Source organism: Nannospalax galili, unplaced genomic scaffold, assembly GCF_000622305.1.
Source record: "Nannospalax galili isolate Female #2095 unplaced genomic scaffold, S.galili_v1.0 scaffold1264, whole genome shotgun sequence".
NCBI lineage: Eukaryota > Metazoa > Chordata > Mammalia > Rodentia > Spalacidae > Nannospalax > Nannospalax galili.
In genome coordinates, this window is record NW_008351636.1 from 1,010,094 (window position 1) to 1,036,024 (window position 25,931).

Genomic DNA, 25,931 nt, shown 5'->3' on the forward strand with positions numbered 1-25,931 from the left:
CAGTGAATTATATTTATTAATTTTCAGATAGTAAAGCAGTGTTGCATTCCCAAATGAAGTCACACTTGCTTCTAATTCATTATTCTTCTCTTATGCTGTTGGATTTAATTTTCTAATTCTTTGTTGAGGATTTCTGTGTTTATCTTTACAAGGGGTATAGGTCTGTAACATGCTTCTCTGATGCCATCTCTGTTTAGTTCTCTCAAAGTTAATGCTGGTTTCAGAAAACAACTTAAGAAGTGTTTGCTGTTTCTATTTTCCTAATGCTGTAGTAAAGAATTGTTATTCCTTTGTAAATATCTGTTAAAATTTACAAGTAAAACTATCTGGGTCTTTGTTTGTTTGGAAGGTTTCAAACAAGTTTAATTTTTAAAAAGATACAGGAATGCTTAGGTTTCCTTTTTTTGGTATTTTTGAGACAGGGTCTCCCTGTAGTCCCAGCTGGCTTGGAACTTGCTATGTAGACCAGGCTGGCCTTGAACTCATAGAGATCCACCTGCCTCTGCCTCCCAAGACTGGAATTAAAGGCATGTGCCACCACGCCCAGCAATAAATTACTTATTTCTTAAATGAATCTTTGGTATAGCTCGACTTTCAAGAAATCGGTCCTTTTCATTCAAGTTGCAGAATTTGGGTGCCCAGAGCTTTTAATAGTATTCCTTTTTACTTTAATGTATATGGGTCTTGATATATGAGTATTTTGCCTGCATGTATATGCACTCTGTTTGCAGTGCCTATGGAGGTCAGAAGAGGGAGTTGAATTTCCTTGAACTGGAGTTATAGATGGTTGTTAGCTGCCATGTGAATGCTGGGAAATGAACCTAGGTCCTCTGCAAAAGCAGCAAATGCTTTTAACTGCTGAGCCATCTTTGTAGTCCCTGATTGTTTATTTGGTTGGTTGGGGTTTTTTGTTTGTTTGTTTGCTTGCTTGCTTTTTTTAGAGACAGGGTCTCCCTGTAGCTTCAACTAGCCTGGGATTCAATATATAGATAAGGCTGGCCTCAATCTCCCAGGGATCCTGCCTCTGCCTCCCAAGTGCTGGGATTAAAGGCGTGCGCCACCATGTCTGGCATTGGTGATACTGTTAATTTCACTGATTTATTCTTATTCCATCATTTGCTTCCTTCTGCTTGCCTTGGTCTTAATTTTTTGTTATTTCCCTGCCTTGTTAAAGTAGAAGCTTAGATTAGTGACTTAAGGTCTTTGTTCTGATATAAGAAGTTAATGCTGTAGACTTCCCTCAAAGCACACATTTTGATAGGTTGTATTTCCATTTTTACTGAGTTCAAAGTGTTTTCTAAGTCCCTCTGGGATTTCTTCTTTGGAATGATTATATGGAGGTACGTCGCTTAATTTTCAAATGCTTGGAGATTTTTTAGTTACTTTCTGTTTTTAACTTCTAGTTTAATTCCAGTATGATCAGAGAATAAGACCTTATCATTTTAGGCCTTCTAACCTTTCTAAACTTTATGACCCCAAATACAGTGCATCTTAGTTAATAGTCTATGGACACTTGAATTGAATGTGTATTTTGCTATCATTGGGTGAAATGTTCTATAAGCATCAAATAAGTCCTGTTAGGTGATGGTGTTAATACTTTTATATATTTGCTGATTTTCTTTTCCTTAATTCTATTAATTACTGACAGGTGAGTATTAAAATCTCCAACCATAATGCATATTTATTTTAAAACTTCATTGTCAGGTGAATATATATTTAACATCATATCTTCTTGGTACATTGACTCTTTTTTACTATATTTATAACATTTCTCTGTCTCTGACATTTTCCTTTCTCCTTAGCGGTCTGTTGTTTAGCAATTCTTGGTTTTAATGTATCTGAAAATGTCTTTATTCTTTTTTTATGTGTATGAGTGTATTGTCTACATGTATGTAAGTGCACCCACGTTGTGCAGTTCCTGTGGAGATCAGAAGAGGATTGAATCCCCTAGAACTGGAGTTATGGGGGACAGTTGTAAGCTTCCATGTGGGTGCTAGGGAATCAAACCCAGGTCCTCTGCAAGAGGAGCTAGCGCTCTTAACCACCAGGCCATCTCTCCAGTCCCCTGAAAATGTCTTTAGTTCATTCTCAAATGATATTTTATTGGACAGAGACTTTTATGTTGACAGCTCATATTTTTCAGAATTTTTGAAAGACTGCACATAGTTCTGGTACAGTTTCTGAAGAGAAATCAGAATCCTACACATCCTTGTCTCTTTTTCCAGGTTTTCTGCCCTCTGTAGTATGATTATAACTTGTCTAGACTTGAATCTTCTTTTGTTTATCCTGTTTGGGATTCACTAAGCTAGATTTCATAAATTTATGACTTTTACCAAATCTTGGTAGTTTATTTCCTTCAGATACTTCTCTGTCCATATGAGCCCTTTTCTCCACCTGAGATTTCAGTGACAAGAATGTTAGACTTTTAGCTGTTGTCCTATAAATCTAGAGGCATTCACTTTCTCCAGTTCTCCAAATTGGACTCTGTTGCTCTGTCGTCGAGTTCTTTAGCTCTTTCTTCTCTCACAGAGAATGTTTTGAGTTGTTTTCTGTTTCAGTGCTAAAAATCTTCACTTCACTGATTCTTCATATCTTTCTGTTTATTTCAAAATTGTTTGCTCTTACTTTTTGGAGCATGGCTATCATATCATTTGAAAGTCCTTGTCTGAATCCAAGGTGGGTCATCATGGACTGACATCGGTTGGTATCTTTCCCTTTTCAAATGACATTTTCTGGAGTTCTGCTGAGTAATTTTGGATGGTAGCCTTTGCAGAGCTGCCTGCCTTGCACGTGCACCACCCGGTGGCCAGTCCTGAGCAGGAACACTGATCTTCCCGTCTTATACTTGGACTGTGATGCTTACAGTGAGATCTGTGATGCACAGCTCAGAGGTGATCGTTGGTAGCTTATCTACAACTTTATGGAATTGGTCCCTTAAAATCCCTTCCTGACCCACTTCCAGCTCCTCTGGCCAAAACCTAGAGCTTTGCCTTCCTCACTGTGGCATTATTTCCTTCAACTGCGTCTGAATTTGGGACCAATCAGCGTTGCGGGGCGGGGGCGGGTGGAGAGAAACAGAGAGACAGAGAGACTGTGCCCACTAACATGATTGCCAACATAATTCCATGGGGCTGAGTCAAGAAACTACAGGATGAAGGGAACACACAGCAAGAAGGGTGTCTCCACTCCCTATGCGTCTTAGGGTCCCCACCCTCACTCTTCAAGAGCAAATAGGTTTCTCTTGCGTGCCCCTCCATATCCATTGCGCAGTTCTAGACTTGGGGAGGCCTATGCGTCTTAGGGTCCCCACCCTCACTCTTCAAGAGCAAATTGAAGGTTTCTCTTGCGTGCGCCTCCATATCCATTGCGCAGTTCTAGACTTGGGGAGGCCTTTGAGCCAAGTCTAAGTTATGCTAGATGGAGAACAGTGAACTCAGTGTCCATTTCGGAATGTCTCATACATCCTGGTCTTCCTTCTCCCCCTTTTCTATCACTGACTTCCCAGAGTCCACAGAGGGTTTTACGCATTCTGTCTGGTGTGATAGTTGTATTAGATGGGCGAGATAAGGTAGCGAGTGCTTATTCTATCTTTTCCAGATCCAGAAATGACTTGGTTTGTTGCTTGAGTTTAAAAAAAAATTATTCATATATCCAAAGGAAAGCTCTAAAACATTGTGTTTTGATGGCCGAACATCCGTAATGGAGTAGTGTACCCCTCCTGGAAGCATTTGGCTGAGGATGTCACCTCCTCCTTTGCAGGTACACAGCTGACTGTGGAAGTCCACCCCCGAGACGCCGTGCCCCAGCTGCTTAAGAAGTTCTCTTTGGCTAAACGTACGTACGTACAGACCTGCTCATGGTAGAGGGCTGTTAGGGAGGATGGAGGGCAGTTGGGTGAATCAGATTCCAGCCTGAGTGTTTTCTGAGGGAGTCGGCGCCTGAAATCTACAAACTGGGAAATGTGAGAGACATGACTGTTCCCTTCACCCCAATTGTCTTAATGACTTTCCTCACTGCTGTGACCAAATGCCCAACAAGAAACAACTTAAGGGAGGAAAGGCTTATTTTGGCTCGTACTTTGAGGGGATACAGTCCATCATGTAAAGAAAGGCATGGCAGGTGGTACTGTGGTGGGGAGTGTGCGTTTGGAACCCCTCCCATCCTCACATCGTTGTGGAACAGGAAGTAGAAAGCAGGAAGTGGAACCAGGCTATCAAGACTTAAAACCTGCCCCCACCCAGTGACCCACTTCCTCCAGAGAGGCTTCACCATCTAAAGGTTCCACAACTTTCCAAAACAGTAGCATTATCTGAGGACCAGGTGTCCAAATATATGTTTATGGGGAACATTTCACGTTCAAATCACAGCACCCAGCTTCCCCTGCCCTTGTGTCTCTGGAATTAGGTCTGGGTAACACAAAGCAGGTAGCTATCATTGAATTTCCTCACAAGATTATTGTTGCTGGTGTTTTGAGATACCATCTGTGGACTGCCAAAAATGTGGTATGCACTGTACTAAGGCCTTCCCATACTTTAACTTTATGATTTTTACACATATGAAGTTTCTCAGGTCAGCAAAGTGAGGCTCAGAAAGGTGAAGGAACTGTCCAAGTTGCCCAGCCAACAGGCTCATCCAAACCTAGGTCCAACTCTGAAGCCCGTGGTCTTAGCCATACTAGTCAGCTACTGTCAGTACATGTGGGCAGGAAAGACCATGATGGCCCTAATCCACCTTCACTCAACATGTGCCTGCCTCTTTGCTAAACAGAGGCCTCATGAGGAGAGCAGGCCAAGGCGGTAAGGCTGCAAGGAGCTAGGTACAAGTCCTCCCCATGTCTACTCAATGGACAAGAGTCCTCTGAGACTGTCCAGTTCTACAGTCCTTGGCAGTCAGGACCCCAGGAAGGCATCTAGGTCCTGTGGCTCTAGGTCCACTGTCTGGTTTCATTTAACTTGTCTTTTGGATTCAGTTTCTTCATATAAAAAAAAGGAAAATAAGTAAAACGCCCTTGCAGGATTATTGTGATGTTGTCTAAAGTAGTGAAAATAAAGTCCAGGCTAGGCAGGTTCCCAATGAGTGCTAGCTGCCCTCAGCCCCATCCTTCCATCTGAAGATATAAATGGAAACAAAAGAGATGGGAGACGCAGAAGGGCTTGTTTCTAGGAGGGGTAAGCACCTTTGCAACTTCCAGCTGTATTTATAGCACAAGTGGCTTCTTGGGGCACAAACCACCTGCTTTGGCATGCCCACCCCCAACAGCACGTGATTCCATTAGAGACCCACACCTTCCTGACCTGGCTTCAGATCAGTAGGAAAAGCTCCTTGGCTTCTGGCCCATGGGCTCTAATGACTGTTGGCCGCCATTCCACCTTAATCTCCCTGAATTCACAGCTTTCAGCAACTCTTTGAGAACCACATGACCTCCTAGAAGGCAATTTTCTGTGCCTCTATTTTCATTTTTACCCATGGTCAGTTCTTGTCCTGGGGTGATCTGGAAGGAATTGGCTGGTACGTTCAGCATCCTCCGTTATGTTCCAAGATGGCATGAGAATACAGAGGCAGGGTAGACTCCACGCTCCGGATGAGCCTGTTGCAGAGTACAGAGCACTGAGATTGGCGCATGTTCTGGCTCTGCTGGAAGACCACAGCTCCCTTCCTGTCATTCTTTCCCTGTTGCGGGTCTCCCCTCTGCCCCACCAGACTCTTCACGGACATTCTTGCAGCAAGGCAGTGGCAGGTGGGGATGGGAGCAAGGAGTTGTGAGGTCAAATGAAGGGGATCAGCAGGAAGGACTGCTGCCTCGGATATCCTCAGTGCGTACTTTTCTGTTTCTTCTGAATTGTCTCTATCTGACCTTTGGGACATTGTAGGTTTACAAGGTGACAAAAATGGAAACACAAGACCCCGGCAGCCTGGAGGGAAAGACGCCCATGGTAAGTCCCAGACCTTCTGGGCCACTCTCAGGAAAGAATTGAGTTAGTTCATGGACATTCTCCAGTCAATTGGCATTGGCTTTCTGGGACACAGAGAGCGTGGAGAGAACTGTGGGTGTGAAGAAAAGAATGTAATAATTGATTAGCAATGTCTATCATGGACACAAGTGAAGAAGGAGAAGCTCATATGTCAGATGCTGTTTCACGACTAAGATTAACCCTCTCTGATTACAGAGCAATCCACCATGGGAAACACTAAAATCAGAATGCACAGTGATGTTAACTTGGGACTGGTGGTGTAACTCAATTGGTACAGTGCCTACCTAGCATGCATGAAAACCCTGGGTTCAACCCTCAGCACCAGATAAATTGGGTATGGTGGTGCACTTAACAGTTAGAGGGAGAAAATTCAATGTTCAAGGTCACCTATAAAGACTGTCTCAAAAAGGAAAAAAAAGTTAACATTAAATGGAAGACTTGAAGAGTAACTCAGTGGTAGAATGCTTGCTTCGCAAGTACAAGGCTCTGAGTTCAATCCCCAATACTACAAATAATAATAATAATAAAAAAATACAAGTACATAAGTAATAAAAACAGAGTGGCAAATGTCTATAGGGTAGGGAACACATGACTAGCAAGCTAAGGCAGATGAAACACAGAAGGGGTGAGAGATGGTGTGGGCTGGGGTTCTGCTTTTCTCTGGCCTTGTATTTTCCAGGCCTCAGTTTCCCCCTTGGTAGGCCAGATGCTAAGTCTCCATGCAGCTTGGGATGTCTTCCTATTTTTTTCTTTAAAATTAGAACAGATAAGTCAATGCTAGTGGTGTTTTAAGTGTATTTATACAAAATCGTATTTGGATGTTATATAATCTGCTCAGGAGGTATATTTAATGAGGCATAAATCATTGTGAGTAGTTTAATACAAAATATCAAATACTGTAAAATGGAACTAAGGAAAGTAGGAACTAATAAAATAGAGGTTTTAACCCCACTTTAGAAATGCCATCCCACCTCTAATGGAAAGAGCTAAACTGAGTGGAAGATGGTTTGATGTGGAAGTCTACTTTATAATCACTTCTCACCCTGAAGGCTCCTGTCAGACAGTGGTGAGAGCCATTCTGAAATGAGAGGCCAAGCACGACTCTACCAGTACATCCTCATTCTGACATGGTGGCTGGAGTGCAGCTGCCTTTGGACCATACAGACTGGGTTGATGGTCATCAAAGTTATTAAGACACCCCAGCACCAACTCCAGGGTACACAGGAGCCAGGACAATGGCCTCTTGAATTTTAGACGCACCTTCCAGCATTGACTGGGTCTCCGTATCCACTCCCATACCCAATGGGGAAGCCTGGGTGGATGTTGGCTCCAAACCAATATCAGTCTTCAGTTTTCTTTCTTCATTTCTACCTCTGTGGTTTGACTCAAGGTCCAGGCTCCCACGGAAGGTCTCCTGTGGTACCTAGAAGGCCAGCCCTACCATCCTTTCTTCTTTATTTTCAAATGAAGCATGCTTTATTTTCTCTGGGCAAGGGCACACAGGCCACTAGGCAGGCACACACTGGGCAAAAATGCATGTGCCCTTGGTTCCAAGGACTCTTTATAGGAAATTACACGAAGGTAACTTCTTGCCCAAATTAATTATATAACAGATTACATCACTGCTCACTTTAGGGGTCTCTGGACATCCGGTATCAGTCATTTTGTGCTGACTCAGAGCCCTCTGTATGTCTAGTGTTAGCCATCTTGGCTCATGCCAGAAATCCGTATCAGTGCCATGTTATCAAACATAAACAGGCCCTCCTGGCATAGGCTTCCTATATTTCATCCCTCTTAGATATCAGGCACTTTATTGGAATGGGCCCATAGGGACAATAAACAGGCTCTACTTCCTAAGGTGAGGATGGTTCACTTTAGCAGAGATGCTATTTCATCATCACTGTAGGGGGTCTCCAGTTAACTGCTACTTGGGGAATACCTGGGTACACACAGGACATTGCCTGCCAGGCTTTCTTAACGTAGCATGCTCTGAGGCACCTTACATCAAGCACATGGCCATGGGACCCTACTGATTATGTCAGGGGCCAGAAATACTGCCTAGATACTTCCTACCGAATCCTTAAAAAAGCTAACCAAAAAAAAAAAAACCCGCTAAATTTCAGGGAGAAGAGAATTCTATCACTAATTTGTCTGGGCACTGCTGGATTAGCCAAGTTTAAGGTAGTTTCTTTAATGCTGTCCCTCCACAGTTTGTAAAATAGATTCAAATTCCCTGTGGCTCTCCAAGAGCACTGTAAGAGTTGTCATAGTTCCCAAACTACTTTGGCCAAAAAAAAAAAAAAAAAACCCTTCTAGGAAGTTCAGCTCCTGGAATGAGTGTTTCTGGATCTGGGAATCGTGTTAAAGTTGAGTAGTCATGGAACGTTGAAGAGATAATGAGGCTTGGGCTAAGCAGTCCTCCTTAATGGGTCTCCCTGATGACTTAGCTTCCCTGTGTTTCCAGCCTACCCCTGGGACAGGTCCAGCTTGAAATCCATGCCTCTGGATCTGGAGCAGTTCAAAAAACTGGATGCCTATGCTTCACAGGTAGGAGAACTGGCCACCCTGACCAAGGGCCCCCCAATGGTGACTAGGAGTTCCCCAAATCAGGGTAGCAAAACCTACCTCCAGACCCCTCCTGAACATATCCTGAGTCACCCAGATGAATGGCCCAAATTGCCCTCTCACAGTGTGCATGTATTAGTTACTTTCCTTGTGGCTGTGACCAAACACCTGAGAAGAAGCAAGCTCAGGGAGGAAGGGTTTTTATGTGGGCTTACAGTTTACAGGAATACAGCCCACCTGGTAGGAAGGACATGCAGGAGGAACAGAAGGTGGCTGGTCACACTGCATCCCCAGTCAGGAAGCAGAGAACAGACAGGAAATAGAGCTGAGCTACAAAACCTCAAGGCCTGTCCCCTAGTGACCTACTTCCTCCAGCAAGGATCTACCTCCTAAAGGTTCCACAACCTTCTAAAACAGCATTACTAGGAGCTGGAGAGATGGCTCAGTAGCTAAGAGCACTGGCTGCTCTTCCAGAGGACCCGAGTTCAATTCCCAGGACCTACATGGAGGCTAACAACCATCTGCAACTCCAGTTCCAGGGAATTTGACACCGTCTTCTGGCCTGTGTGGGCACTGCATGACATCGGTGCACTGACACACATGCAAGTAAAACATTCAAACACGTAAAATAAAACTAAATAAGTCAAAAAAACATTTTTAAACAGCACTACCAGCTAAGAACTAAATGTTTAGCTACATGGACCTATTGGAGACATTTCACATTTAAACTCAACAGTATGAACAGAGAACAGAAGGCCCGAGGCAGAAGACCACTACCCAGGACTGAAGGCCATTTCATCCCTGCCCCCTGTGATGCTCCCACCATAAGCTGCATACCCTAGAGCCACCGAGATAGCCCTCACTGCCCTGTCCCCTACTCTGGGTATCACTGCTGCTGAGTACTGCCAGCATCCAGCCTCTGAGGAAAGAAAAAGATCAGGAGGACCATGGATGCAGATGGCTAGAACTACCATGACCACAGCTGTGCTCATTCCTACAGTGTGTAAACTGCTGTGACCTCAGGCCTCCAAGACTGGGCATGTCTACGGTGGGGTAGGAGGAACAGATAGGAGATGAAATGCTTTTTTAAATGACCGGAGCTTCAGTCAGACTTCAGAAAGAAGCTCCTGGAGGCTGGCAAAGAAAGGGAACTTCTTGTCAGACTGAGGAAGAAGTGGGAGACTATTTTAAGGTGAGAGCAGGAGAGCACAGAGTGGCCAGGAAATGAGGGGTGAGGACCCATGAGACAGAACTAGGAGAGAGAAGAACCAAGTAGAGTGAGGACTCTGGATGGGCTGTCCCTGCCGAGGTAGGAGATCTGGACAAAAGTTGAAATAGAGATGGCTGAGCAGGAGAGAGACGGATGGGTGCAGTCCAGGGTCTGAGGAGGGTGGGGCATTTGGTGACAGTCACTAGAAGGTGTGGAGCAGGCTGTTGGCCAGACTCGGTGCACAGTGCCAGGAACCTAGCTGAAACCACAAGCCCAACTACAGAGCAGCGAAAGCCAGAGCAAGTCAGGCCCAGGGGAAGGCAGGAGGGTACTGGAGGACCAAAGCCTCAGACTGAAGTCAGAACTCTAGGCTGCAATGTGGGTCTGCAGTGTGTTCTGTGATATTCTAGGCTCTGGGAGAGGAACAGAGACAAAAACCATGGAGTTAGAGATGGAAGAGAAGAAAGTAGATCAGAAGACAGCTTGAAGAGCAGGAGCTGAGGGGTCAAAGGGCCTCCCAGTATGGTGGGAGTGGTTGGAGGTTGGAACCAGGTGTTCCAGGTTGAGTGTTGAATGCAAACTCAGGAGTATCCTCAGGGTGGAGGAGGTGGGGCATGGGCACCACGACAGGCCTTGAGCACCAGTTGCCCAGGTCCCAGGAAGTTGAGCAGCATCATGCTTCCACCCCAACAATCCCAAGCCCAGTTCCCCTGGAGGGCCTCTAGAGGCTAAGTTGCTGTCTCATCATCATCATCATGGTAAAATATTGTGGCCTAAAAGTTGCCATCTGAATTGGTTTTAAGTACAAGCCACTGGCATTAATTACAACATTGCATCACCATTTCCAAAGTACTTCCATCATCCTGAACAAAACTCTATCCTCATTAAGCAATGATTTCCCATTCCTCCTTCCCAGGCTTTACTTACAGTCTATGAACTTACCTACTCTCCATTTTTTATTCACGAGCAGTGACACAATCCCTGTCATTTATGCCTGGCTTATTTCACTTAGCAACATGCGATAGTGTGTAAGGAACTGAATTCCTTCTCTTCATGATTGAGTGTATGTTCCACATTGTGTGTATGCAGTCATCCACGGACAGACACTTCTGTGGTTTCACGTTACTGTGAATAGCTCTACAATGAATCTTGATGCATGCATCTGTTTGTACCCCCGTCTTCAGAAATATTCCCTCAGTGTGAAATTGCTTGATCTTTTGGAAATTCTCTGTTCAATTTTTGGAGGAACACCAAAATGTGGAGCACCATCTTACATTCCCACCACTAATAGATGAGGGGTCCAAATTCTCCACATTCTTGTCAACACCTGTTACTTTCTGGTTTTATATTTTAATGAACATCTCAGTATGTGGTTTTTATTTACATTTCTCTGTGGATTAATGATGCTGAACTTTCTTCCTCTGTTTATTAACCATTTATACTTCTCTTTGAAGAAACATCTCTTAAGTCCTTTGCCTGTTTTTAAAGTCAGTATTTTGTTGTTGAGTAATAGAAGTTCTGTATAGCTTGTGAGTGTTAAACACTTATCAGGGATATGATTCTTCTTAGAAACAATTTGATCAACTCTGATTTACCTGCTTTTTCCTTTGTTGTCCTGTCTTTAGTGTCATATCTAGGAATCCACTGACAAATCCGAGGTCATGATGAGTTACCCCAGTGTCTCCCTCTGGGAGTTTTATGATAGAAGCTCTTATCTCAGTGTTGATCTGTTTCCAGCTGGGATTTGTATGTGGAGTGAGGCAGAGAAGCCCACCATCATTCTTTTGCATTTGGAAATCTAATTGTTTCAGTACCATCTGCTAAAAACACCATTCTTTCCTCCACTGAATTGACTTGGTCTTGTCTTGTCAAAAAAAAAAAAAAATCAATTGACCATAGCTGTATGGGCTTGTTTCTGGACTCTGTTCCATTCTACATGATCCATATGCTAGTACAGAACTGCTTTGATTAGTTTTATGGTAAGTTTTGACATTAGGAAGTGTGTCTTTTACACTTGTTCCTTTTTTTCAAAATTTCTTTGCCTAAGGAGAACTCCTTACACATCAATATGAATCTGAGAATTGGCTAGTTCATCACAGCAAAAAATAGTCTCTTAAAGGATATTGTTGGACTAGGGAGATGACTCAGTCAGTAAACTGTTCACTATACAAGCATGAGGGTCCCTCGTACGCACATAAAAGCTGAGAGTAGTGGCATGTGTCTGTCTGTGACCCCAGAGCTGGGGTGGGCGCAGGGGCAGGCAGATCCATGGAGCTCACTGACCAGCCAATCCAGCTGAATTGATGAGTGCCAGGTTCTGTGAGAGACCCTGCCTCTAAAACAAGTGAAGAGTGATTGAGAAAGGTACTCAACATTGACATCTGGTTCCCACACACATGAAAGTCAGAGAGAGATTGTTAAGAAATGAAAAGGAGGGACCAGAGAGATGGCTCAGTGGTTAAGAGCACTGACTGCTCAACAGTTCTCTAAGTCCCTTTATAGCTTAAGGTTGCATCCTGCTCTCAAAAGCTTCATTTTTCTCATCAGTTGAACTAACCAACCAGGTAAGAATGTGAGGCTGAGCTCTCTCCAGTCAGAGTGAAGCACAGGACCTCTTTGTGTCAAGAATAAAAACCCAGGAAGAGTATTTGCTGGGCATGCTTTTGTGCTGGATTAGAGCAGCTTTACATCCTTCTGTAGAAGTAAAACATTTTGCCTCGCTCAAAAAAAAAAAAATGCACTGACTTCAATTCCCAGCACCCACATGGTGGCTAACAACCACTGGTAACTCCAGTTCCAGGGATGCCCTCTTCTAACTTCCATGGGCATTGCATTGCACAGGCGCACTTACATACATGCAGGCAATACACATAAAATAAAAATAATAAAATATTTTAAAAATAATTTTAAGGGGCTGGAGAGATGGCTCAGCAGTTAACTCTGACTGCTCTTGCAGAGGACCCGGGTTCAATTCCCAGAACCCACATGGTAACTACGAACCATCTTTAACTCCAGGTCCAGGAGAATCTGATGCCCTCTTCTGACATCCATGGCATTGCATGGCACGGGTGCACTCACATACATGCAGGCAGTACACTCATACACATAAAATAAAAATAATAAATAAAAATAGTTTTAAAAATAATTTTAAAAAGGAGAGTGCATTCCAAGCCATATTTCTCCTATGGATTTCATCTTCCAAGTGTATATTAGAATTTTTATAAAGATTGTGTTAAATCCAGATTGTTTTGGGTAGTATTAACCATGACCACAGGCTGCTTCAGCCTCTCAAATGTCCAATGACTGGCCCCAGGTTGAGAAAAGAACTGAGGTGGTTCTAGGGCCTGGGATTCAGCTGCCCTGACTGACTCCCCAACCTCTATGCAGCTCCCCCTCAGCCAGCCTCTGCCCCACTGTGCCCCTGATCCAGCTTCCTGTCTGAAGGAAGAGCGGCACTGGCCACAAGTGGCAGGTGCTCGGCTCCTACCCTCCTCCAGGCCCTGATGCAACCTGCTCTCTCTGCTCACCAGGTGACAGTCAAGAATGGCCTGGACGAGCTGGTGAGTGACCTGCTCCAGGAGGCCCACAGCGATCTGGAAAGGGTCCGTGCCATCTGGATCTGGATCTGCCACCACATAGGTAAAGTCCACAGGGGAGTAGTCCTGGCAGTCATGGGCACTGCTTCCTTCAGGCCCCTGCTTCAGTTCCATCACCAGTGTGAGGAGTGAGCTGGCAGGTAAGGGAGAAGGGCTCCCTGGGACCAGGATCTAGTAACCAAGACCAACTAAAGAGGGTAAAACCCACCCTGCAGAGCTGGGCCTTCACCCAGCAGCTGAGTTTCCTCTGTCCCTGCTTCCTAATTGTTCTCGTCTGCCTTCGATTGCTATAACACTCTGACTAATATCAACTTGGGGAGGAAAGGATGTATTCAGCTTACATCTCCCAGGTCACAGTTCATCAGGGAGCCCAGGGTAGGAACTCAGGGCAGGAACCTGGAGGCAGAAGCTGGAGCACTGTTTACTGGCTTGCTTCTCTGGCCCATGCTCAGCCTGCTTTCTTATACAACACAGAACAATCTGCCCAGGGGTGGGACTGCCCACAGTGGACTGGGCTCTCCTACGTCACTCAAAAATCAAGAAAATACCCCACAAATATGGCCATAGGCCAATCCAATGGAGACAATTCCCCAGTTGAAGCTGCCTCTATCCAGGTGTGTCAAGGTGACAATTAAAGCTGTCCAGCACACTAATGACCTTGCCACACAGAGATGAGAACCCAGGACAGGCCATGTTCAAGAAGGGTGGCCACAGGCTGAGGAGGGCACAGCCTTGTGAAGAGCCATAGCAACACCGTGAAGTATTAAAACCAGTGCCAGGAAAGGTGGGCTCTTTCCTCCCTGCTTCCTGCTGCCACTTCAGTGACCTCATCCACTTCTCTCAGCCCACTCCCAGGGTTCTCAGAGCCACCACAGAGGAGCTTTCCACTGCTCCCATGAGACAGCCTTGGGACTCTCACCAGGTCTTGGCAAGCCACAGGTGGGGCTGCCAAGGGCCTGCTGCCCCTTGCTGAGACCTATAAATGAGAAGATGGTGGGGAAGACCCCTAGTCTTTTGACATGAAGACCAGCCACAGCATCCCACCCTGATGCCTTGAGGTCCTCCAGATGCAGTTTAGAGAATGAACTCACCTGCCCTAGGTCTGAACTTGAGGGTCCACCTCCTCTGTATCCCCCAACATCACCAGCAATCCTTGACCTTAAAGGGGAAGAATTAGAACTAGAGCACTGGGCAGAGCTTCCTTTCCCAGGCCCATGTGTTGCTCACACACATACATAGCCCTTCCTTAGAGGTCTGATAACCAGGGAGCCCTCTCTGCTTTGGTCTTGCTCCTCGTGTCACCTATACAAAAGGTGGCATGTCCCCCATCTGACAGGGTTGGGGTCCTGGTTGCATTCATTCCCCTGTTACCTACTGAGCACACTGGGCTTGGGGCCTACGCTACAGGTGCTGCAGCTTTCCCCTCCTCTAAGTCAGCCTCAGCCACCTGGGGCCCCACATCTCACAGCCCCCTCCTCTACCCTCCAGAATATGACATGGAGGCCGCCCAGGAGAAGGACCACCAGGCCTTCAAACCTACCGACATACTACGGACCCAGAAGACCAACTGTGACGGCTACGCTGGCCTCTTTGAAAGGATGTGCAGGTATGACAGGCAGCTGGGGATGAGTTAGAGTTCCCTGGCTGTCATTGGACTGTGCTCCTCTCTTTCTTCCAAAGCCCTGTGTGTCTTTGCCCCCATGCCAGGCCTGAAGCCTGAGTTTGCAAACTCTGTTCAGGAATCCAAGTGAGTCCTGAAAAGGTCAATTTCTCCCTTTTTAACACTAGCATAATTGACTTTGGACCATCTGCCCGGCTTCGTGGTGCATTAACATAATGGCAGATGAATGCACACAGATAATTTGGTTATAAAAGGCCCCTTTTCTGCCTTCTCCCATCTCTGTGCAGAGCTGAAGGTTAAAAGAATAGCAGGCTTAGGAACTAGAGGACAGCAGCTGCTGATGCCAAGGGAACTGTGAAAGGCTGTCCTTTGGGCAAGTATAGGGACCTCTTGGTGGGGGCAGGGGTGGAATACAAAAGGTCTTCCTGGAAAGATTTGTTGATTGGAAAGCTCAGTAACCAGGTGGTGGCTCTCCATGTCTTTGGGCCCTGTTTTCAGGGCTTTAGGGGTTAGCCCATGGCCAAGTTGCTGGCCTGAGCAAAAGAATGGGCCATACTGTTCGCCAGTGACCTCTAAACTGGCTCGAGGCTGGAGGAGCCCTGCAGCTTCTTGTTGCCTTTCTGAGGTCTGCTGGGTTCTTCTAAGGAACAACCAGACGGCCCTGGAGGGCCACTAAACTCCCCTTCCCTACGAAGCAAGTAGATAGCTGCTACGTCTCTGCAGGCCTCTGAGCAGGTCTTATCAAACACCTAGTGTCTGCCCACCATGACTTCATTCATCAAACCTAGTGTACCAACACACAGTCCACAGGCAGGAAGGAGTGATGCCTCAGTGTCCTGCAGGTGGCCACAGGGTACCTGCCTGGGAGGACATGTACCTTATCCTTGGACGAAGCTACACTGCCTCCCAGCCCCCTAGTACCACTTCTAAGTGGCAAGTACCTGGCCCCTGAGTTGTCCCAGCCCTTCTGCCTAGCTCCCTGCTCTAGCACAGTGGTGGATCAGTTCTTTACCATGGGAAAGGCCTGGGGTTTGATTCCTCAACATCACTCAAAAGGTTATTAAGTGAAAACTTAACATAGCTTAACATAGCATAATCACACAAGCTGGTATACAAGGTGTGAGGAGGGTATCAAAAAATGGTTATGGGGCCCTGGGATGGGGCCCGGAGAAGGGTAAAGAGGCTCACAGTGGACTTACAGGGAAGCAGAAATGTGGGTGGTGCTGAAAGGTACAGGACTGAAAGATGGCTGAGATCAGATTCTGGAGAAATTTGGAGCACCGTATGAGCCTTCAGTTGGGTTCTAGAACTCAGGGACAGGGAGGTCCAAAGGCAAGGGGCACCTGGGTTTAAGACTGGGGTGGCAGTGAGTCATGACAGGCTAGTGGAGAGGGCTGTGGAGGAGGGCATGGGGTGGCCAGGGTGTAACCTATCCTGGTTGCCTCTGAGGCTGGGGTCTCAGGTGCTCAGGCTTGATGGCAAGCGCCTTTCCTTCCGAGACATCTTACAGGATCATTAATAACCTTTTGAAATTAAAAAAAAAAAAAGCTCATTGTATATCATTTATAAAACGTAGAAAATTAAGTGACTCTGAATCCTACCACGTGGAGATGACAAGGTGGCTTTTCCCTACTGCTTTCTAGTCTTCGTTCTAAGCACCCGGGAATTCCCAGGACCCCTTTCTTCTTTATGCCTTATAGGACTTTTGTATCTTCAAGTCTTTTATTCCCTCTCTTTCTTCCTCCCTGTGAACACCAAGCTCAGAATTCCCCATGCAGGCCCTCCATAGGCATTTACAGAAGGACGGGAAATAATGGGATATTCCTAGCAGGCTTGTATGCTTTTGTTTGGCTGCTTTTGTTTTGTTTGTTGAGACATAGTCTCCCTGTATCCCCAGCTGGCCTGAAGCTCATTTTGTAGACCAGGCTGGCCTTGATCTCACAGAGATCAGCTTATTGCTGCCTCCCAAGTGCTGGGATAAAAGCTATACACCATCACACGTTGCTTTGTGTGTTCATTTAAGTAACAAAAAGCACCATCGCCGGCCATAGTGGCACAAGCCTTCAATCCCAGCACTTGGGAGGCAGAGACAGGTGAATTTCTGTGAGTTCAAGGCCAACCTGGTCTACATAGTGAGTTCCAGGACAGCTGGGGCTACAGGGAGACCCTGTCTTGCACTTGGATCAAAAAAAAAAAAAAAAAAAAAAAAAAGAAAAACAAAACACCAGAGAGCTGTCAGTGCCCTGCCTGCCTGGCACCTTTCAGAATATGGTTGTTTTCATCTGAATTCATAAATCTGAAGCTACTGGGGGGGGGGTTGTTTGTTTGCTTTTGCCTTGTGTTTCTTTGTTAAAAATTATTTCTTCTTTCTATATATTATACATATATAAGATACTTTGATCATAACCCCTCATATTCCCCTCTCACCAAACCCCTTCTTCCAGACAGGTCTGATTACAGGCACTGAGCTAGCCCCTCCTACTCTCATGTCCATTGAGAAGGGCACTTTATCTAATTAGGGTTGCCTGCATGAATGAAGGTTAAGTTAAGCAGGGGCAACTTACCAGTGGCTACAACACTGAGGAACTGGGCTCCCCCACTTTACGGGCCCCTCCCCCATCCATGATGGACGGCTCATGGGCCCAGTCTCTGCAGGTAGCCACTTGCGATAGGAAAGCCACTTGTAAAACTCCTGTCCCTAACTGAGCACTTACTAGCTTTGCTCATTTTGGTGAGGTGCCTGTCTTTCCAGCCTCAGCTTCTTCATCTCTGTATTGGAAACTATGTTGCCTGCGTGAAAAGACAGTCAAACTATCCGAGATAGCATATATAGTTTGGGGGTCGCTCCCCTGACTTTGAAATTACTTTTTTTTTTTTTTTTTTGAGACAAGGTCTCTCTGTAGTCCCAGCTGGCCTGGACTTGCTGTGTAGACCAGGCTGGCCCTGATCTCACAGATATCCTTCTGCCTCTATCTCAGGAATGCTGGGATTAAAGGCCTGGGCTACCACACCCAGCTGGAGTTGCTGTTTTTTAAACCAGTTCTGTCTTTCTGGAACATAGAAGCATTTTTTGTTCTGTAGAACTTTCTTACTGACTGTGCCAACCCACCCACATAGATTCAGTAAATTGACACTTGCCTTGAATGAAACTGTCAGCTTTCTGACCTAGTCCAGGTGCTTAACAAGGGCCACATCCTACCCTGCAGCAGATCATTAAAATACACCCCAACATTCTGCATCAGTTAAAGTTAGTTTCATCCTGGCGGTGACTGCACAAAATTCTTTGCACTGCCTAGGATGCTTAACAATAGCTCACAGTCTTTCAAATCCCTTTAACTTTTGCTTTAAAGATCAGTAACTCATCCTCTAAAATAACTGCCAAAAGCATAGTAAACCCATTAGCTGATTCCTTAATAACTGAAGACACGCAATCCACGTTTGCTGGTTTAGGCCTGCTGGGTGGTCGGAGTGGCCTCTTAGCAAGACTTGTACTTGGGCGGTCACCATCATTTCCTGCCCAAGCATTCTGCTTCCCGGCAGTGGTCTCATTAAAGACTGATTTAATAAGTAATTTGGTAGGAACTTCAGATATTTTCTTGGTGTCATTCATTTCCTCTCCCAAGTTTCTGACATGGAGTGTTCGGTTAGTACTATTTCCTGCCCTATGTAATTGCTGGTCCGGTTTCTTTCTTTCTAGCACTGGGCATTAAGTCTCTCCTTTCGCCTCCATTGCCCACAGCCTTAATTGATTCTGCCTAATCTCCCTGTAGAGGCCAAGGTTAATTCCCCAGGCTCTTGCCACTGAGTCAGCCTCCAGTGAATTCTCTCCCCCTGTAATCACAGCCCTAGCACCAGCAGCTAGCAGATTGTCTAGAGGTTTTGGCTAAGCAGGGGTTTATTTCCAGTCTGAAGTTTGACGTTGAGTAGGCTGGCTGTCCCCAGTCAATGTCGGTTGCATCTCCAACCATCCTCTAGCTGTTACAGAGAGCAAGGAGAGAGGGGTGGCCACTGCTGGTCCACACAAGAGTAGAGGTCAGCCACGCCTCCCGGGAGATGCAAATTCCAGGGAAGAGGGATAATCTTTTTGTCTTTGTTTTTCTGCAGCATTGAGGACTGAACCCAGAGCCTTGTGCATGCTAAGTACTCTAACTGAGCTGCATCCCTAACCCTCTTTTTTTTTTAGAAGCATTTCATTACAGCTTTAACATACTCATTAACGGTTTCCAGAGCAAAGATACATCTCTTTCAAAAGTGGCTATAAAATTTTCAGCTTTGCTGTTGCATTAATACAGTTATACAATATTGAACTTAGTATAAGCCCTGTAAGACATAAAATTGAATGAGTGTTTAACCTTTGAAAAGATCTCCATTTCATTTTAAAATACAGTTTCTTACAGAAAGGCTCATTGTTTTTGCTAATAACACGGAGATGTTGGCATATGAATCTCTAATCTGTATGTATCTGATTATTACTAGTCATAATCGGTTGCACTTTGATCTTTGGCACCTGTGTATGTCTATAAAGTCATCGGGTAACCCTCTTTTAACTTTGTATTTTATGACAGGGTCTCTCTGAATTACCCAGGCTGAGCTTCAGCTCAGTGACTTAGGCAGGCCTTGAACTTGTGAATCTCCTGCCTGAGTCTCCGAAGTAGATAGGATTAAAGGTCTACACCACTAGACCTTGAATAACAATGCCAAATCCGACTTTGTCACATAAGAAAGGGACTCCCAAACTTCCCCTCCATTATAGCTACATGAAAGGAAAATGCAAAGGTGAATTCTATCACTATAACAAATCATCTTTTGGGCTGGGTTGTAGCTCAGTGGTAGAGTCCTTGCCTCACATGCAGGAATCCCTGCATTCACCCCTAACACTACAAACAAATCATCTTTTAATTTCAGTCTGTGTGCTACTGACAGAGTTATAGATTAAAACAAAATCTTGGTCTGCCAATGTGCTGGTATAATTCAAAAGGTCCTGGACTATGCCATGGGATTTCTGTACCCCAGTTTCACATTAGACACTACCTGTGTGTCCCCAAGACAGGTAGCTTTCTTTGAACCATTGCACTGCCCTTTTACCTGTTGGAAAGGAGGCCTCTGAGGTCAAGCCTCATGAGGCCTTCACGGGCATTGAAATGAGAAATCTTATCCTGTACAGGTATTGAGCTAGCCACAAAGAAAAGGGGAGCAGAAATGTGCAGGGAAACACAGACACAATTCAATTTTCGAGAAATCAAATACAGACGTCCTGAGAGATGTCACAGCTCATGCCTTGCTACGATGCAGAGATCACATGTTTTAAACCAGATACCGGAAGAGCATGCTTCATTCACCATGGTCAGAAACTGATACATGCAGGGTATCCCTGCTGACCAAGCCTGTCAGCCACACCGCCTCTGGGGCCTCGCAACTCAGGCTGTCCCCATCTCACGTGGTTCCCACGGCAGCACCTGGACCATCTCTGCTATCAAAGGCCCATCATAGTCTTGACGCACCACCTGCTTAGTGGATACCTGGTGACACACTACACTAAAGTGGCACACTCAGATCTTTGTAAGTGATAAGGGAACACAAGATAAGGAGATGTATTCACGGATGCCAAGGCAGCTTCAGGGATCATCCATGGTCACCAGGTCACAACCTTCTTCTTGCCTGCACCTCTGTTCAGTCCTTTTCCATCAGGCCCCGGTGGACAGCTACGTGTTCCTTTGCAGCCTTAGAACATGGGTTGGGTGTCTGAGCCCTGATCCTGACTAAAGATGGGACTGCAGCTTCCTTCAGATCCTTTAAAGATGGCTTACCTGTTGGCGAGGAGGCCTCTGCAATCACATCTCACAAGGCTCTCATGGGCCTTACAGTGAGCGTTACTATCCCGATTATAAGTACCACCGTTAGGTGGTGCCCCAGGGAAACTTGCTCAGGGCATCCTGCATGCGTATTGGCTTGACAGCTGCCCTGCTCTGAGGAGCTGACACAGGGGCTGCCAAGACTGGCAAAAGGAAAGGCAAGATTCTGCAGCCTGAGGTTGCTAAACAGATGGCCTTGGACCATGTTTGGGTCAAGCTCACCAGTAGGTAGACACATTTCTCATCCTTGATGCCTGCTTCAGCTCCTGGACTGCTGATTTCCCAGGGCTTTGCTCACAGTCTGGTGTTTGCTTGGCAGTTCACAGAGCCATCCACCTTCCAAACAAGAACATGCCTAAGGCAGCTGCCAGGGAGCCTTGTTTGGGAAACAATATATTGTATTGTGTTGTTTGTTGTGTGTGTCGTGTTGTGCTGTGCCTTGGCACACCATTTATATAGTCTGTGGTCTTTTGATGAAGGGTCATGGGTCATGATCTGACTGGTGACCAGAGGCTGGATGCAAAACTACTAGTTCTATAGTCATTGTTTTATACATATGGGTTACTTTATTTTGCATGAAAACTGGATTATTGGCCACGTTTTTTGTTATGACTCCTGTCCAATTCATCTCACACCTGGCTGCCAGGTAATAAAACATCCACGTGCCCTACTCCAGCAATGCTTAAACTTACAACTGAGTTCATTTTTTCATCTTAGTTCTGCCACAGGCATTCCCCATGGCCCTTCCAGCTCTCCTTGGCCTGTCGGAGTAGAATCACCCCCTGGAGAACATTTAACGCCAACCATCCTTTTCTTGCTCATGATGAGCCTAGCAAGGTCACTGCAGGTGACTGTTGGAGCCGAGAATAGAGCCTGATTTCCTGGCTACACTGCATGGCTGCCCACTCCAGCTTGGAGCAGAACAGGAGGACGTCTCTGTCATCCTTCATCTTCCTCTGGCCTTTCCCTAGTTGGGGAAGTCCCTCCCTGCTGCTCTCCATTTGCTTCTTCAAATCTTCCCTCCACTTCATTCCCCTGGATAGAAGAATATCCTCAACACACTGCTTAGGACAGGCTTCTCCCAAGAGGACATCCAGACTGCTAGATCAATGCCCAACTTACTCCAGCACCCAGAGAGAGCATGGATGCTAAGGATACTCCTTTCCTTCCTTCCTTCCTTCCTTCCTTTCTTCCTTCCTTGATCCTGGGTGCTCTGAGAAGACATTCAGGTCTCCCCATCCTGAGAACCACCCCTCTCAGCCCAGCATCCCCCCAGTACAGCCCACTGCCTTGAGCTCTGTGTTGCAGAGAAATGAGGCCAACGGACCCTCCAAGTGCATGCACTGCATATCTCGTCTCCCCTGGGCTCTATGGCCCACTGTCTCCTATGCCTTCCTGCGCTGGACAGATCTCAGAATCCTGCCATCAGGACCTAGATGGTTTCTGTCATCAGGGAGCCACCAAGTGTTCCTGAATCTTTCTCACCGGCTGGTATAAGCTCATGGGATTCCCCAGAAAGCAAGAGTGGACTGAACCCCCCTTTTGTGACACTGGAGACAGAAGGGCAGGGACCACCAAATGTCATACCCCTAAGGAATCTCAGCATGAGTGGCCTCAATATGACTCTGTAGGTGGAGGACAGCTAAGGCAGTGGTGGTAGCATGCCACCCTTATCTGCACATGAGGTAACAGGGGTGGCCAGGAATGAGAATCTTCATCTCTGTGGCACATATTCGCCTCAGTGACCCAACAAATGATATGTAGGTGTTGGTCAGTAATGTTCAATCCAACAGTCTACTGAAGTTTAAATACTCATTTCAGCCCTCTCCCTATCCCTACAGTAAACGCATGGTCATTTTACCCCTTACTCTGAGGCCCCGTTGATAAGCCTGACCCGGGTGCCCCACTGAATAGGCCCTGCTGATGTCTGAAGTGCGTGTTGGAGGGGCGCTCAGGGTCAGCAGTGTGTGAGGGCTGGACAGCTTGTGGGTGAAGAAGGGCTCCATCAGAGGCCACTCTGAGCAGCCAGGCCTTTATAGGCATGTGTATTTATTGCGCCGGCTTCCCACAAGTACAAGGCAAGTACTAGAGCAGGCACCTTTCTCCCTCATTCATAGTGTGGTCAGAAGCTTTCACTGGGTCAGACTGGCACTGCCCATTCCTGGAGAGCCATTTAGAGAGAGGAGCTGCTAAGGAGGAAGGCCAGCTGGCCAGGCACGGCAGGGCCTCCAGGGGTCTTGTTTCAGCCCTGGAATGGTACCTATAGTCTTGGGGGTTCCGTTCCACATGACTGGTTTTATGGGGTCCCCTGAGGTGACCGGCAACCATTGCCTACAGTCCAAGTGCCCAAACTGTGGTGCCTGCTTGGCTGTGAACAGTGGGGGGAGGGAGGGAGGTGCCCTGTGAAAATGACCACAAAGCCCAGGCTAGCTGGTCAATGTTACTCCTCCTGTAACAGATAGGAGAGACTTCAAAATGGTGGCCCAAGCAGGCAGTGAGTGGTGTTAACACACCGCGGCGCTTTGAAGGACAGACTGATGATGGTCAGGAATACTGGCAGCCAACCTGGTCAGTGTTGGACACACCTGTTTGCCTGCTCCCATCCCCGAGCAGATATGCTAGGGAGATCATAGCCAGGGATCAGGGCCCAGCTATCTCCTGCCCTCACCAACAGTGCCATCCTGAGATGCCCTGGCTTGCCCGGCTGCATAAGCTCTTACATGCGTCTGTGTTCTTGAGGCCATCCTCCCTCTTGCTCTCATTTTTCGTCTCCTGGAGAGCTGCTTGTGGATCATGTCAAACAGGCTCTGGGGAAACATATCAGAAGTGATCTGAAGAGTCTCAAGGGAGAAGCAGACAACGGGGACTGCAGCCAGTCTGCACCGGCAGGACCTGCCAGTACTGTGTCTTCCCATCCCACCCCCAGCACTCAAGGCTCCCTATATGTTGAATGTGAGAGTGCCTGTAGTCTTGGGCCCTGGGCAGACAGACTTGGGGAGCCAGTCCCAGCAGGAGCCCCTTCTCAGAGCCATGTCCCATCCCCAGGATCGCTGGTGTGCAGTGCATGACGGTGCCCGGCTACTCCAAGGGCTTTGGCTACCAGACCGGGCAGAGCTTCTCTGGAGAGTTTGACCACGCCTGGAATGCTGTGTACCTGGAGGGGCGATGGCACCTGCTAGACAGCACCTGGGGCAGTGGCCTGGTGGACACTGCCACTTCCAAATTCACCTTCCTGTAAGTACAAGGCTCTGCCCTATGGAGTGTCTGGGTGGTGGCATGTGGGAAAGGTCAAAGTTGAAGGAAGCATCGGGTAGAAGGAAAGGGCCAAGTGAGGAGGAAAGGAGAGCTGGGCAGCCTCATCACCTTCCTCAAAGCCAGCTCTAGACCACTTGTGAGGAGCTAGACTTCCCTGTCACACCACCCTTCCACTAATTAGATCTCTCCTCTAGCTAAACCCAGGTGCCCCTAGGGCTTGTCCCAGGCCCCATGTGAGGAGGAGCAGGGCCAAGGAGCCTCTGTCAAGGCTAGCAATTATGATGCACAGATACAAGGATTTTCTCCAACAAGGCTCCTTCCTGGTCTCTGGGAGGAGGAAGGGCCACAGCTGGCAGAAAGGAGCCCTGTGGGTGGAGCTGAGCCACCCTGAGCCTTGTGGTGAAGATTGGACCATTTCCATCCTTCAAGGCTTGGTCAACCCTGACCTTAACCTACAGCCAAGCATGACACTCTCATGGGTCATAATACCCATTGGCAGCTGAGTCCCTTATAGTCAGGAAGCTAAGGCTTCTCTCTGACTTGTCAGCTGAAATCCTGGTACTCTCACACTTACCTTTCACACCTCTGCTACTCTGAACACTACCCCCTCAGGCAGAGCAAAGCCTCCCCCGGTGCAGGCTGAGCCTCCACATTCTTCTCTTGGTCTCCATCACTGATCTCCAAAGCAAATCTCTCTGGTCAGCCCCAAGGAGCCACAGACGATCCCCCACTGCATTATTCCTTACCCACAGGGACAAGAAGGGTCCAATGAAGGTAGACAGAAGCACCTTCCCACCTCCCTGAGCCCTCACTACCCGGATCTGCTCCACAGTCATACCTTTAATACATTCCAATTTCCTCGTGGTACTGAGCGTAGAGAGACCCGTTGTCCCTACCACACTCCATCCCCGACATCCTGGAATTTCAAGCTGTGGCCCTGTCTCAGAAGGGTCCTCCCGTTCAGCTGTGGCCCCAGGGTGTGGACACAGTCAATGGAGAGAAGGCTCTAGTGTCCACTTTAGGACTACAGATGGCACTGCCTCCCAACCTGTCAACGAGGACCCTCCTCTGGGTGGGTCAGCTAAACCAAGGTTCCCACAAGGTTCCCCTAGGAGCTCCCTCCCCCAGTGCCAGATGTGGGTGAGAGAAATCAGGCTTCCTCATCCCCACAGCTTTTGACCAGCTTTTCTTCTACTCCAGCTACAATGAATTCTACTTCCTCACCCACCCCTCCCTGTTCATCGAGGACCACTTCCCAGACAACAAGAACTGGCAACTGCTAAAGCCACCTCAGTCTCTGAGACAGTTTGAGAACAACATGTACCACAAGAGTGAGTTCTACAACAAGGGGATGCTGAGTGCCCACCCAGAGACGGCCATGATCAGGACAGGTAACATGGGACAGGTGTCAGGCCAGAATCAGAACAGTCTGCTCTACTCCTCAAGAATTCTACTTGAGATCACATGGGTATGTGTATGTTCAAGAGATGGCAGGCAGCCAAGGTCACTGAGCCATCAAGGCAGGACATCTCATATGTCATGTTGGCAGTGAGAAATTCCCAGTCCCACTAACCTAAACCAAGAAGAGCAGACCATCAAGCTTAACTGTCTCCCATGGCTAGCCTGGGCCAACACACACACACACACACACACACACGCATGCACGCACACACGTACACACGCATGCGTGATAGCCCACGACAGCTGGATGTTTGCACCCTCCAGAACCGGACTGAAGTTTCAGAACTGGAATCATGGTCCTCTATGGGCCTGAGGGCATGGAATGCCTCTCCTGCCTCTTTCAGACCCAGAGCCTGGTCCTATGCTTGTCACACAGCAGGACTCAGAAAGGCTGGTCAC

At 47.0% G+C, this 25,931-nt stretch overlaps 1 protein-coding gene across 1 annotated transcript in view; it reads left to right on the forward strand.

Moving 5' to 3' along the window:
* Nucleotides 1-25,931, forward strand: part of Ky (kyphoscoliosis peptidase) — a 51,918-nt gene that overhangs the window by 19,397 nt on the left and 6,590 nt on the right. Inside the window, exons 4-10 of the mRNA XM_008848546.2 lie at nucleotides 3,760-3,834; nucleotides 5,871-5,933; nucleotides 8,437-8,519; nucleotides 13,278-13,386; nucleotides 14,832-14,949; nucleotides 23,862-24,050; nucleotides 25,272-25,462. Coding sequence (XP_008846768.1) covers nucleotides 3,760-3,834; nucleotides 5,871-5,933; nucleotides 8,437-8,519; nucleotides 13,278-13,386; nucleotides 14,832-14,949; nucleotides 23,862-24,050; nucleotides 25,272-25,462 — 828 coding nt within the window. The remainder of the gene's footprint in view (nucleotides 1-3,759; nucleotides 3,835-5,870; nucleotides 5,934-8,436; nucleotides 8,520-13,277; nucleotides 13,387-14,831; nucleotides 14,950-23,861; nucleotides 24,051-25,271; nucleotides 25,463-25,931) is intronic.